This window comes from Bos taurus, chromosome 12 (assembly GCF_002263795.3).
Source record: "Bos taurus isolate L1 Dominette 01449 registration number 42190680 breed Hereford chromosome 12, ARS-UCD2.0, whole genome shotgun sequence".
Classification (NCBI taxonomy): domain Eukaryota; kingdom Metazoa; phylum Chordata; class Mammalia; order Artiodactyla; family Bovidae; genus Bos; species Bos taurus.
The window spans coordinates 16032470-16045833 of record NC_037339.1 but is presented as its reverse complement, the minus strand read 5'-3'; the positions used below and the strand labels follow the sequence as shown (position 1 = coordinate 16045833).

At 37.9% G+C, this 13364-nt stretch overlaps 1 protein-coding gene across 10 annotated transcripts in view; it reads left to right on the top strand.

Annotated features, from left to right (window-relative positions):
- Positions 1-12192, top strand: part of ZC3H13 (zinc finger CCCH-type containing 13) — a 103760-nt gene extending 91568 nt beyond the window's left edge. For 8 of the 10 annotated variants that reach the window (XM_015473802.3, XM_002691780.6, XM_015473801.3 and 5 more), the window contains 4 exons: positions 267-419; positions 2385-2585; positions 7652-7815; positions 9928-12192. In XM_015473802.3, the coding sequence (XP_015329288.1) occupies positions 267-419; positions 2385-2585; positions 7652-7815; positions 9928-10098 (689 nt within the window). In that variant the 3' untranslated portion in view covers positions 10099-12192. The remainder of the gene's footprint in view (positions 1-266; positions 420-2384; positions 2586-7651; positions 7816-9927) is intronic. The other 2 variants (XM_005213706.5, XM_015473804.3) reach the window with 1 other exon arrangement.
- The last annotated feature ends 1172 nt before the right edge of the window (positions 12193-13364 follow it).

The window sequence follows — 13364 nt, the reverse complement described above, 5'->3', positions numbered from 1 at the left end:
GATTTTATTTCTCATATTTTAATTGTATTCTTATAACCTATTTTAATATTGCTGTCCATACTGTGTTCTTGTCATTAAAACTAAATTAATTCATTTTTAAGTTTTCTTTTGAAATTATCAAGTGTTTTGAATAATTAAGAAAAGTAGTTTTAAATTAAAAAATGCTTCTCAATTTTTTAGTGTGCCCAGCCTCTCCTCTTTGGTTTCACTTAGATGTCCCTTTCTTTTAATGCTCTCTTTGGCATGAAATTAATTTTTCTGTTTAGCAGGAGACGACGAATCCAAGCTAGATGATGCACATTCATTGGGATCTGGTGCTGGAGAAGGATACGAGCCAATTAGTGATGATGAACTAGATGAAATTCTGGCAGGTGATGCTGAAAAGCGGGAGGACCAACAGGATGAAGAGAAGATGCCAGGTAATCATTGCAGAGGTGGTTAAACATAAAAGGTATTTAATTAAGGTATTGAGGTATTCTTTGTTTCCTTTCATGCTGTAAGAATTGATAAAACACAGAATCTTCCCAGTTGTGTTTTAATTAACATTGAAAGGCCAATAAAGTGAAAATTACAGTTATTATGCTCTGTTCATTTTTAAATAGACATTGCTTATAAATTGAAAAGGGCAGTATCTAAAATAGCACAAGTGTAAGATTTCCTTTCCAGAGTTTGATTCCTATTGTAGGACCTGGAATTTAAAACAGATGGTAGGTATATGGTACAGAGCTTCACAACTGTGTTCCACAAACTGTTGAAATGACCATTCAGAAACTTAGTAACTTGAGGTTGTATTTGAACACTATTTCTATACTTCTCTTGATTTTCCAAATTCAGTAATATTTTCACTTACAGTGTTTTATTCATTGCCAGAGCTTACTCCAGTGACTACACCATGAATCAACAACCTTTATTGTTCTTGTTGAATCATCCCAATTAGTCTAATTGTTACTAACAATTTATCATAGTAAGGGTTTTGGGGTATGTAGAATATTAAATCTTTATTTTGACTTAATTTGCTCTTGTATTTTACAGTTTTTTATACTAATGTATAATGTATGTATGTTATCTTTATTATTATCAGCTATTAGGTGTTTCTGAATAGAACATTATTTTGTTAATTTCCTAAACTGTTCCTAGTCAGTGGATAGATTATTCTCAATTTTAATTATAGCCACTGCCTGATTCTTAAAGTTTTCATAATGAATTATTTGTTTTTTAAAAAGTAGTGTCTGTGTATTTGTCTGTTTGTGCATGTACACATTCAAACTAAATACATTCCTAGATTTAATTAACCCTTGGATGATTCTGGTACCAAGTTTCAAAATGTCAGACCTAGTCTTAGTGAAATAGTGGAATTCTTTCATTGAGACTCTCTCAAGCAGTTTAAAGGCATTATTTGTAGGAATGGGTTTGCTTAGGTGCTTGTTTGCTTGCGTTTTGTTTGTTTTGGATTTTTCTTTATTGAAGTATAATTGACATAAATTACATTAATTTCAGGTGCACAACATAGTGATTAGACATTTGTATATACATCGCAACATGATCACCACATTGTCTAGTTACCTTGACATGGTATCATCTACCGCCATGCAAAGTTACATAGTTTTTTTCCTTGTGATGAGAACTTTTCATACTTTCTAGCAACTTTTAGGAGAAGGCAATGGCACCCCACTCCAGTACTCTGGCCTGGAAAATCCCATGGACGGAGGAGCCTGGTAGGCTGCAGTCCATGGGGTCGCTAAGAGTAGGACACGACTGAGCAACTTCACTTTCACTTTTCACTTTCATGCATTGGAGAAGGAAAAGGCAACCCACTCCAGTGTTCTTGCCTGGAGAGTCCCAGGGACGGGGGAGCCTGGTGGGCTGCCATCTATGGGGTCGCACAGAGTCGGACACAACTGAAGTGACTTAGTAGCAGCAGCAACTTTTCATGTTGGAATACAATGTTGTTGACTAGAGTCACCACACACTACATTGCATTGCCATGATTTATTTATCGTTGCAAGTTTGTACCTCTTGATACCCTTCACACATTTTGTCTGACCTTTGGATCCCTCCCCCTCTGGAAACCACCAATCTTTATATCTATGAGTTTGGATTTCTTTTTATTTGTTTGATTCTTTTAGATTCCACATATAAAAGAAATGCAGGTGGGTGGGAGCACTTGCCTATGACCTCTTTACTATTTTCCTTTGGTGAGGAAGTTTATTTGTAAAATTTCTTAGACTCTAAATACTAGTTTTTATAGAAAATCTTTTTACGAATATGCCTTTTTTAATTTAAATTACTTATCATTTGCTTTCCTGTGTCTTGCAATCTGTATTTCTCCCTGAATAACAGGAATGGTATTTCTTGGTGTAAGAAAATTCTGTAACTTTTTGTAGATCCGCTAGATGTGATAGACGTGGATTGGTCTGGTCTTATGCCAAAGCATCCAAAAGAGCCACGAGAGCCTGGAGCCGCGCTCTTAAAATTCACACCTGGAGCTGTTATGCTGCGAGTTGGCATTTCTAAAAAGTTGGCTGGTCCTGAGCTCTTTACGAAAGTCAAGGAAACATGTCAGAGACTTTTAGAAAAGCCCAAAGGTAATTCCATCTCAGTTTAAGTGTGTAATGTCTAATATAAATATAAAGATGCCTTTGAAAAGGATTCTGTTCTGTTCTCATGTAGCAGTTATGATATAAGAATTTTTTTTTAAGAATCACTTATTTTCATTATTTAATCCTCACGGTCAAAGTTTGTTTTATTTTGAGAGAAATTTAAACCTACAGATGAGTTGTAAACATAGCGCAATGATCTTTCTGCATCACAATTACTTTTTAACAGGTAAGTGTGAAAGTGCTCAGTGGTTTGCCCAGGGCCAAATGAGGTAGATCTTAGGAAAGTGAACTTACATATTTCTCATATCTAAGCAGATTGATAATCTTGGCAGGACTTTCCCCTGGGAAATGGAGAATTTTGCTCAAATGCAGATGTTTAGATTGAGACTTACAAAGTGCTTAAGAACTCAGTCTGTGAACCAGATGGCCTGGATTCCAATAGGTACACCACTTAATAGCTATAGGCAATCTATATGTTACTGTCACCATCTGCAAACTGGGAGAAATTATACTGCCAAGCCACCTGATTGTTAGGAGGAGCAAATGAGTTATCACAAGTAAAACACTTAGAATAGTTTCTGACATGCAGTGATGCCTAGTAAATATTACTACTGCTGTTTAGTTTGAAAGTATTTTATCACATTGATTTTAGACAGTGAAAACAGCTACAGCTTTTTATTATTCCAGAACATTTTTAGTTTGTAGAATTTTTTTTTCCTCCTGTTATCTGAAACCTACCTCACGGTGTTTTGGCAGCTTATTGGGCTTCCCTGGTAGCTTGGCTGGTAAAGAATCCACCTGCAATGCAGGAGACCCCAATTTGATTCCTGGGCCGAGAAGTTCCCCTGGAGAAGGGATAGGCTACCCACTCCAGTATTCTTGGGCTTCCCTGGTGGCTCAAATGGTAAAGAATGCACCTACAATGCAGGAGACCTAGTTTCAGTCCCTGGATTGGGAAGATCCCCTGTGTTTTGGCAGCTTATTAATACTTTATTAATGGGGAAGAGGAATGTGAAAAGGATAGGGGGTAAAAGATGAAAGCAGTAAGATTATTTAATGTTTTATCATGTTCATGAAAGTGAAAAAGTTTGAGGTAAAAGAATTGAGCTTTTTACTAATATAAAATTGGAAAAAGTTTGTTTTATGTTTCATGAATACATGTTCTCTCTTCAGCTGTTAGCATAAGCAGAAACTGTCTTGATTTTAATACGGCCCAATATACATAGAACATAAATTATGAGTGAATATGTGTTAATCTGACAAATGACCACTGTCTTAAGTTCTTGCCCCATTCTTTCCCCCTTGTTTGATTGGCTCTGTGATCTTAAGCATGTAACTCCTGTGGGCATAAAATGATGTAGTGAAATCCCTAAGGTCTTATCCATATCTGCAGCTGTTTGCTTCTGTGACTTTTGTTAATGGCATTTCAAGTTAAAATCTGTTGCATAGTTAGCAAAATTAGACTATAGTTTGTCCCTAATGATCACTTAAACAATGAAAATATACACTGTGAAGAAGGATTTGATTTTTCCTTACCAAGTAGTCCAGGCTTCCCTGGTGGCTCAAGACAGTAAAGAATCTGCCTGCTATGTGGGAGACCCAGGTTTGATTCCTAAGTCAGGAAGATCCCCTGGAGAAGGAAATGGCAACCCACTCCAGTGTTCTTGCCTGGAAAATCCCATGGGCAGAGAAGCCTGGTGGACTACAGTCCATGGGGTCTCAAAGAGTTGGACACGACTGAACGACTAACACTTTACCAAGTAGTCCTGTTTTTTGGTGGTGAGTAGCTTTATTAGACAACTAATATATGATACTGAATAGAAGTTCTCTAAGGAATAGGACTGTATTTACTGCTATATCCAGTGTCTGATGATCTGTACTATTAATTTTGCCATTGCCTTGAATAGTATGTGACACATAGTATTTGATAAATATTTGTGAAATAACTGATACTGATTTTTTTTTTCTAATCCATTTTGTCTGTTTCTGTGTCCCAATACTGAAGAAAGTATATCCCTACTCAGTATGTAATTTTTTAATTGGAGTATAATTGCGTTACAATTTTGTGTTAGCTTCTGCTGTGCAGTGAAGTGAATCAGCTATATGTATACATATGTCCCCTCCCTCTTGGACGTCCCTCCCACCACCTCCGCCGCCCCCCACACCCTGATCCCACCCTCTAGGTCCTCACTGAGCTGGGCTTCTTGTGCTGTACAGCGCTTCCCAGTAGCTATTTTACACACAGCAGTGTGTATATGTCACTCCTAATTTCCCAGGATATGTTTTAAATTCTAAAGGCTTAAAGCAGAAAACTTGCATGTGTACTAAAATCTAAATTTCTTTTGTCTTAGGTTTTTTGATTATAGTATGATTAAGTACTTTTGAACTAAACTTTCCCAGTTATTTTAGTTTCTTTGGTTTACTTGCACTTAGGTTTAATCTTCTCGAGTCATTTGGTACTGGTCAGTTTAGATCCAGGAAGGGACTAAGGCTAGCCATGTTACACTTTCCAGTGATGTTTGCAAGTGTGTTTTGTACTTTATAAAAGTAATTTGTCCTAATGAGCAGTTTTCAAGGAAGTGCTTGGACTAAATGCAGGTTTCTTTCTTTGTAGTTACAGTAGAATGGTTGTTAATGTTTGTTTTTTTAAATAGTGTGCATTATATGGCTGTGTCATCGGCTCAAACACTGCTTTGTGTGAATCACGTGAGGAAGTGCCTTTTCCCAAGGTAACCTAGTTCCAACTGTGGAGAGTCTGTAGATCTAGTGGGAAGATGCTCCCACTGTATTTTAAAAAGCTCTGCAGATGATTCAGATAGACATCAGAGTTTGTGAACTATTTTTGAGTTTTTATTTACATTTTTGCTTTTTATCATCAACTATATTACATAAGACAACTTTTTTCTTAACTAAATATCTTATCTCACTGTTTATGCCTAGCAGTTCAGGAAATGAAATATATAATGCAAGTCCATCAATTTTTAGTCACATGTGTCCATTTTGTTTTTATCTGGTGGTTCTTTACTCTTTTCCTTGCTAGCAGTAACCTGTTTGATCGTGTTGTTATAGAAACACTACCCAGTACCATTTTGCACTCTTGACCAGCTCTTAGAGTGCTAGCTTTGAAGTTACTATTCTTACTCTTTTCAATTATTGACTGGTCCTATTTTCTGAATTTTTCTTTCCTTTTTGTCTACTTTTAACAGATTTTCTCCTCACCTTGCAAGCTGTAACTTACAGTGATTTTAATTTGATACCTTGTCCCTGGTTTTTATAGTGACCGAATATTAGATAAAATTTGTAGATCTAAACACCTCATCACTTTCCTAACGGAGATTTTCGGGGATCACACTGTAGTCACATTATTATAGCAAGATTCAAATGTAGTAAAGTCCTGAACCTAAAACTTTTAGTGGTTGATGGTAAGCAATATATTGAATTTGACTTTACTAATTAACTTGAACTTTTCTTCTCATAGTTCAGTTCAGTCGCTCAGTCGTGTCCGACTCTTTGCAGCCCCATGAATCGCAGCACGCCAGGCCTCCCTGTCCATCACCAACCCCCGGAGTTCACTCAGACTCACGTCCATCGAGTCAGTGATGCCATCCAGCCATCTCATCCTCTGTCGTCCCCTTCTCCTCCTGCCCCCAATCCCTCCCAGCATCAGAGTCTTTTCCAATGAGTCAACTCTTCGCATGAGGTGGCCAAAGTACTGGAGTTTCAGCTTTAGCATCATTCCTTCCAAAGAAATCCCAGGGCTGATCTCCTTTAGAATGGACTGGTTGGATCTCCTTGCAGTCCAAGGGACTCTCAAGAGTCTTCTCCAACACCACAGTTCAAAAGCATCAAGTCTTCGGGACTCAGCCTCCTTCACAGTCCGACTCTCACATCCACACATGACCACAGGAAAAACCATAGCCTTGACTAGACGGACCTTTGTTGGCAAAGTAATGTCTCTGCTTTTGAATATGCTGTCTAGGTTGGACATAACTTTCCTTCCAAGGAGTAAGCGTCTTTTAATTTCATGGCTGCAGTCACCATCTGCAGTGATTTTGGAGCCCAAAAAAATAAAGTCTTACACTGTTTCCAGTTTCCCCATCTATTTCCCATGAAGTGATGGGACCGGATGCCATGATCTTCGTTTTCTGAATGTTGAGCTTTAAGCCAGCCTTTTCGCTTTCCACTTTCAGTTTCATCAAGAGGCTTTTGAGTTCCTCTTCACTTTCTTCCATAAGGGTGGTGTCATCTGCATATCTGAGGTTATTGATATTTCTCCCAGCAATCTTGATTCTAGCTTGTGCTTCTTCCAGTCCAGCGTTTCTCATGATGTACTGTGTATATAACCCATGTCTAAATTCTGTCTCTCCATTTTGCTTTTCTTATATCTTAAAAAAAGTGACTATCAGAATATTTATTTTTGTTTGAGACTAGCAGTAAAACTAGGCTTCCCTGGTGGCTCAGTGGTAAAGAATCTGCCTGCAATTCAGGAGATCCAGGTTTGATCCCTGGGTCAGGAAGAGCTCCCGGAAGAGGGCATGGCAACCCACTCCAGTATTTTTACCTGGAGAATCCCCATGGACAGAGGAGTCTGGAGGGCTGCAGTCCATGGGGTCGGTCACACAGAGTTGCACATGACAGAAGCAACTAAGCAGCAGCAGCAGCAAAGCTATATGTTGGCGTTCTCTCACAGAGCGCAGGTCTCATTTAATATTACAAAATAATTTTCACCAATGTTGGTGAAGTGAGGCGAAGTCACTCAGTTGTGTCCGACTCTTTGCGATCCCATGGACTGTCACCTACCAGGCTCCTCTGTCCATGGGATTCTCCAGGCAAGAATACTGGAGTGTGTTGCCATTTCCTTTTGCAGGAGATCTTTTCAACCCAGGGATTGAACCCAGGTCTCCCACACTATAGGCAGATGCTTTACCATCTGAACCACCAAGGAAGTCAGTGTTGGTAACTTCGATAATATATAGACTTTGTGGACTATTCATCCAAGCAGTTAACACTTCTGTTTTCAGAAGCCTTAATGTGTGTTCTTTTTTTGAAAGATACAGACAGTCTCTTTGAACATGAACTTGGGGCTCTCAACATGGCTGCATTACTACGAAAAGAGGAAAGAGCAAATCTGCTTAGTAATCTTGGACCATGTTGTAAAGCATTATGCTTCAGACGGGATTCTGCAATCCGAAAGCAGCTTGTTAAAAATGAGAAGGTACTGTTATTTCCTTAGAAAAATCGGAAAGTGTTGAGTCGTATGGACATATTTTTCATTTGATTGCTTTACAGTGAGGTTCAGGTCTCATTATCTGTTTTTATGCATTGGTTTCCCAGTCATATACACATGTAAGAGAAAAAATTTTATTAGAATTTATAATACCTTTTATTTTACTTTAATACTGTTGAAGAACATTTGTTTTGAATAGCAAATTGTTAGAGGCTTAAAGAAAATTTAAAACATTCCTGTGAAATACTTTTCATTTGTAAAGTTTCTTTCAGTAATAAAATATACTAGAAATTTATTTAAATTGAAGATCAAGGAAAAACATTTCCCAGATACAGAGTGGTAAGGAGATTTTATTACTATATAGAGCATGTTTATATATATAGTGTTTATGAAAATATACCAAGTTGAAGAGAGGAAACAAATAGAAGTCATTATGTGTAAGCATTTACTTGAGCAGAATAAAGGGACTTGAAACCCAGCTATTTTCTGTTTGATTCAGGTAAGGAACCCCAGTTGAGAGGCTGTATGGTTTGCAGTATCATCAGACTCCTGCTCCCTTTTTATAAAAAATATTTTGTAACATTTCCTGGTTCCTTCTCTAATGTGCCATAGTACCCTTCAAAAATTATGATGCCCAAAAACACCCCTGCAAATTTCTTATTGAGAACCATTGTTCAGAACCTTGTAAATCCTTCCAGTTCAGGGTAGACCATGGATATGACATTATCAAAGTTCTGTTATGGTTTGGCCCTTGTATCATTGGTTATAAGGGCTTAGAGTTGGGAAGACGGTGGAGTACAGAGGGAAAACAAAGGAAGGTTTTGTTTTTTTTGAATGATGAAATTTCTCTATTCTATTCTGATTGTGGTCATGGTTTCTTAACTATAAACATGAGTTAAAAACTCATAGAACTGTATACATAAAAAGCTAGTTTTAGTGTATCACAACTTAAAAAAAAATCTTTTGTAATGCACATGTGACCAAGGCATCATTGTTCCTTTAAGGATTCTAGAAGAGAAATAGCAGAATGCTGGAAATAGCAAATCTTACCTTATTTCATTATTCATGGTTGGAGAATGTTAAACAAAATTTCACGACAGTAACTTTCAAAACTTCTAAGATAGTTTTGCTGCTGCTGCTGCTAAGTCGCTTCAGTCGTGTCCGACTCTGTGCGACCCCATAGACCGCAGCCCACCAGGCTCCCCCGTCCCTGGGATTCTCCAGGCAAGAACACTGGAGTGGGTTGCCATTTCCTTCTCCAGTGCATGAAAGTGAAAAAATAAAGTGAAGTCGCTCAGTCGTATCCGACTCCTAGCAACCCCATGGATTGCAGCCTACCAGGCTCCTCCATCCATGGGATTTTCCAGGCAAGAGTACTGGAGTGGGGTGCCATTGCCTTCTCCTCTAAGATAGCTTTAGGTTCCAATAATAGAGGTCTACCTCTTAGAACAAAGGAGATGGTAGTTTCGCAGTAGATGGCGTGGATCAGCTGTCTTTGGAGAATTTGTTCAGTTCTAGAGCCTGCATCTTATGGCACATTAGCAGACCAGTAAGGAGTGTGGAATGTTCGATGCCCTGTGAAAGTAAGATTGAATTAGTGTGGAACTTCATACAATGTGCCATGTGTTTTTGTTGTTTTGTTTTGTCATTGGAAACAGTGAAGTGAAAGCTACTTGATTACCTGTCAGGGATTGTCAAGAAGATTGCTTTCTTTTGTAAGATTCCTTGAGTCTGAAAACAGCATTACTTAATTTTGCTTTTAAATATCCAGTACAGCCCATGTGGCGCTACTAGTAAAGAACTTGCCTGCCAATGCAGGAGATGTTTGATCCCTGGGTTGGGAATGCCCCCTGGAGGAGGGCATGGCTACCCACTCCAGTATTGTTGCCTGGAGAATCCCATGGTCAGAGGTGCTTGGCAGGCTACAGCCCGTGGGGTCACAAAGAGTCTGACACGACTAAAGCGACTGAGCATGTACACACAGCTAACTTAATACCTATCGCAAACTGATTTTTCTTATAACTGATTTTTGTTAGCAGTTAAACCTGTCTTTTCTACTGTCACCTAATCTACATCTTTTTAAACTTTTTCTCCAAATAGGGCACCGTAAAACAAGCTTATACAAATGCTCCAGTGGTAGACAATGAACTGTTACGACTGAGTCTTCGATTATTTAAGCGAAAGACGATGTGCCAAGCCCCAGGACCTGAAAAGACTGAAGATGATAAACTTTCACAGTCCGGTATCCAACAGGAACTCTGTGTGTCTTAAGACTGAAGTCCAGGTACATTTGTGGTACTATTTTCCTTCAGCAGTGTGTATTCTTTTTCAAAGTTCTTTGGTTTGACAAGCATTATTAGTGACAAAGACAGAAAAGACTTACCAGCCATGCTAAAATAGTGATGAACTTTTTTAATAAAGTTTAAAGACACTAGTTTGGCGAGCTTAAGATTTTACATAAATTTTTACACTGTCCAAAATAATGTGAAAGCATCTAGATTGAGTTGTAATTTATTCTATACCTTTTGGTAAAACTGAAGCTTTTGAAAACAGTCATCCTTACGCTTCTAGCCTACACAGATTTTTTTTATGAAATGGAGCCAGAGCCACTGACTTATGTACTGGATCATCCTTACAGAAACTGCGATTTTCTCCAGAAACAGTGTGTTCACTGAATACACATACACACACCATGCACCACCGTGATGCACAGGACACAGAGGGGTGCTGCTGTGTGTAGGCTGGCCTCCCGCAGGAGCAAGCCACAGTCCTGTTTTCTGAAATTCTAAGTAGAACTACTTAATGACTCTTCAGTTTTTTAAAATATATGTGCATTGTTACAATGTATATTGGATATATTTCAATTCTCAATGGTTTTGTTTGTTATCAGAGATTGTCAACTTTTTATTTTTAATAAATGTACCTTCCCTTTCCTTGTTCTAGATTTACTTTGTTCATTAATCTTATTCCTGATGTTCAAAAACATTTGTCATCAACATTATATGTTTCGTACTTAACATATTTTACTGCTTGAGTTATTGGACAGCTGTAAATAATGTGATAAGAGTTGAGGATGTACTTTAAGTATAGCTCAGTAATACTTGAAACAAACCATACTTTTCAGAACTGTAACCTTTGATTATATTAATCTGCCTCTAACCTATAATATATAAACAATTTACTTTTTATAAGTTACAGTATATCTGCTTTATTTTGTATGTACATATTTAACTCATGAAGTGGACTCCTAGAAGTATCTGAAATGGACTCCAAAGTGCAGAATTTGTGGGCAGACAGTAAAAATAATGAAGGAAACCAATCAAAATTGTAATTTTCCAATTGCCTTTCACAGGTTTTTGTTAAAACTGTAATTCTACGTTAGCTGTCTCAGTAGTTTTGTACCTTGTCTCTGTGGGTAATACACTGTAACAGGTTGAAAGTGTATATTCAGGAACATATATTGTAGTCATTGTGCACTTAATTTTTATAAAATACTTAACCAGAAAAGGAAGTAGTCATATTTCCAAATGACCTGGAAAGCATGTATAAGAAAACTGCAAGTAGCGAAGCAAAAACCAAAAAGGTAAGCAAAAAGATTTTTCAGGTGTCTGTTTCTTCTTACCAATTGGTAAATCTTTTGAATAAGGAAAAAATGTAAAATTCTTTAATGACCTGGAGAATGAATACCCTTTAGAAAATTACCTTCTGTTTTAGTGGATAATAGTGTTCTCTGTAGCATAAAGATTTAAAGTCCTAGATTCTCTGAGTTCAAAGACATGTGGAGTATAACAAAAGTTATGGTTATCCTGTTCTGTCCATTGACTTTTAGGAATATTTCTTTACAGAATGAAAACTATACAGGTAGATTTGCCATTTAGTCAAATCTGTTGCCTTTTTAGTTTGAATATGTTAAGTTGTAAAAGAAAAATTTTAAACTCTTTCTTTGCTTAATCACAGTACTCAGAGCTTTATGCTCCCAATGGGAATGCAGTGTTAAGTCTCATAAACATTCTATGTATTGCTAATCATATACCCATAAAATTTTTCTAAAGTGAACTTTTGTTGGAATTTCTTGGACCAGTATTTGTGGAAACATCTTTTGATCTATAAACTATTTGTTAGTAAAGTCTTCTGTCTTGTAACTGATGAAGTTTGTCCACTTGTCACAACTGGACTCTAGCTGCTTGCAATAAGGAGTTGTCCAGCTAGAGAAGAGGCAAGACTATGTCTGCAATCCACAGTAAATAAAATGACAGTTAACAGATACTTACATTCTGTTGAATCAGTTGGTTTCTTTTGTGAAGGACAGATTTCCTATTTTGTAAAGTCTTGTACTAACTTTTTCATTAAAAAATTCTCACCATACTCAAGTAGTACCTTAATATGTTAAAATCTGACCTGTCACTTCTCTTTATTCTGATCAGTAACTGCAGGTTATCTTTCCCATCCTTCCTCATGACCACTTGTGACTTATCTCTATTAATCTGAGAATTTGTGGCATCAGCAGAACATCCTCTGTTATTCCTTACTGTTCAGTTGGGTAAAGATTAAGGTAAACAGTATCTATAGTGTCAGTGATGCTTTCAATTTGTTATTTTAAAAGGATATGGGTTCCAGCTCAAGATAACAGTTTCCTCTGAAAAAAAGAAAAAACAGCATTAGCCGAGAGATTCCTACAAGGAAAAACCCATTTCTAAGCTGGTAGAGGCTGAGACAAAAATCTCACCATCAACTCCACTCTCAGTGTGGAGACCCACAATCAGGAGGGAAGTTGCAACCCTGCATTCTCCCTGAGGAGTGAAGAGTTTGAACTCCACATCTTGCATCCCAACTTCTAAGACCTGCCCTGGAGAGACAACGCCCCTAAACAACAACATAAATTATGAGACCCACACTGAGACACCATGTAATTAAGGTTCAGGTTAAAGACCAAGAGAGTATCTTATCGGCAGCAAGGAAAAAACCACTTGATACTTAATAAAGGAAGCCCTATACGACTATTAGCAGACTTCATCAACTGGAACTTTACATCCGAGAAGGAAGTGAGTGGGATGAGATATTCAAAGTGCTGAAAGGAAAAAAACTTCGAACCAAGAATTCTCTGCCTGGCAAAGTTAATGGAGAGACTAAGACTTTCCTAGACAGGAAACACTCAGAGAAGGCAATGGCACCCCACTCCAGTACTCTTGCCTGGAAAATCCCATGGATGGAGGAGCCTGGTGGGCTGCAGTCCATGGGGTCACTAAGAGTTGGACATGACTGAGCGACTTCACTTTCACTTTTCACTTTCATGCATTGGAGAAGGAAATGGCAACGCACTCCAGTGTTCTTGCCTGGAGAATCCCAGAGACAGGGGAACCTGGTGGGCTGCCGTCTATGGGGTCGCACAGAGTCGGACATGACTGAAGCGACGCAGCAGCAGCAGTAGCAGACAGGAAACACTAATGTGGTTAATCACCACTGGTCTCAGCTTTAGAAGAAATGTTAAATGGACTTTAAGCTGAAATGAAAGCACTATTAACAAGAAAAGCAAAGTA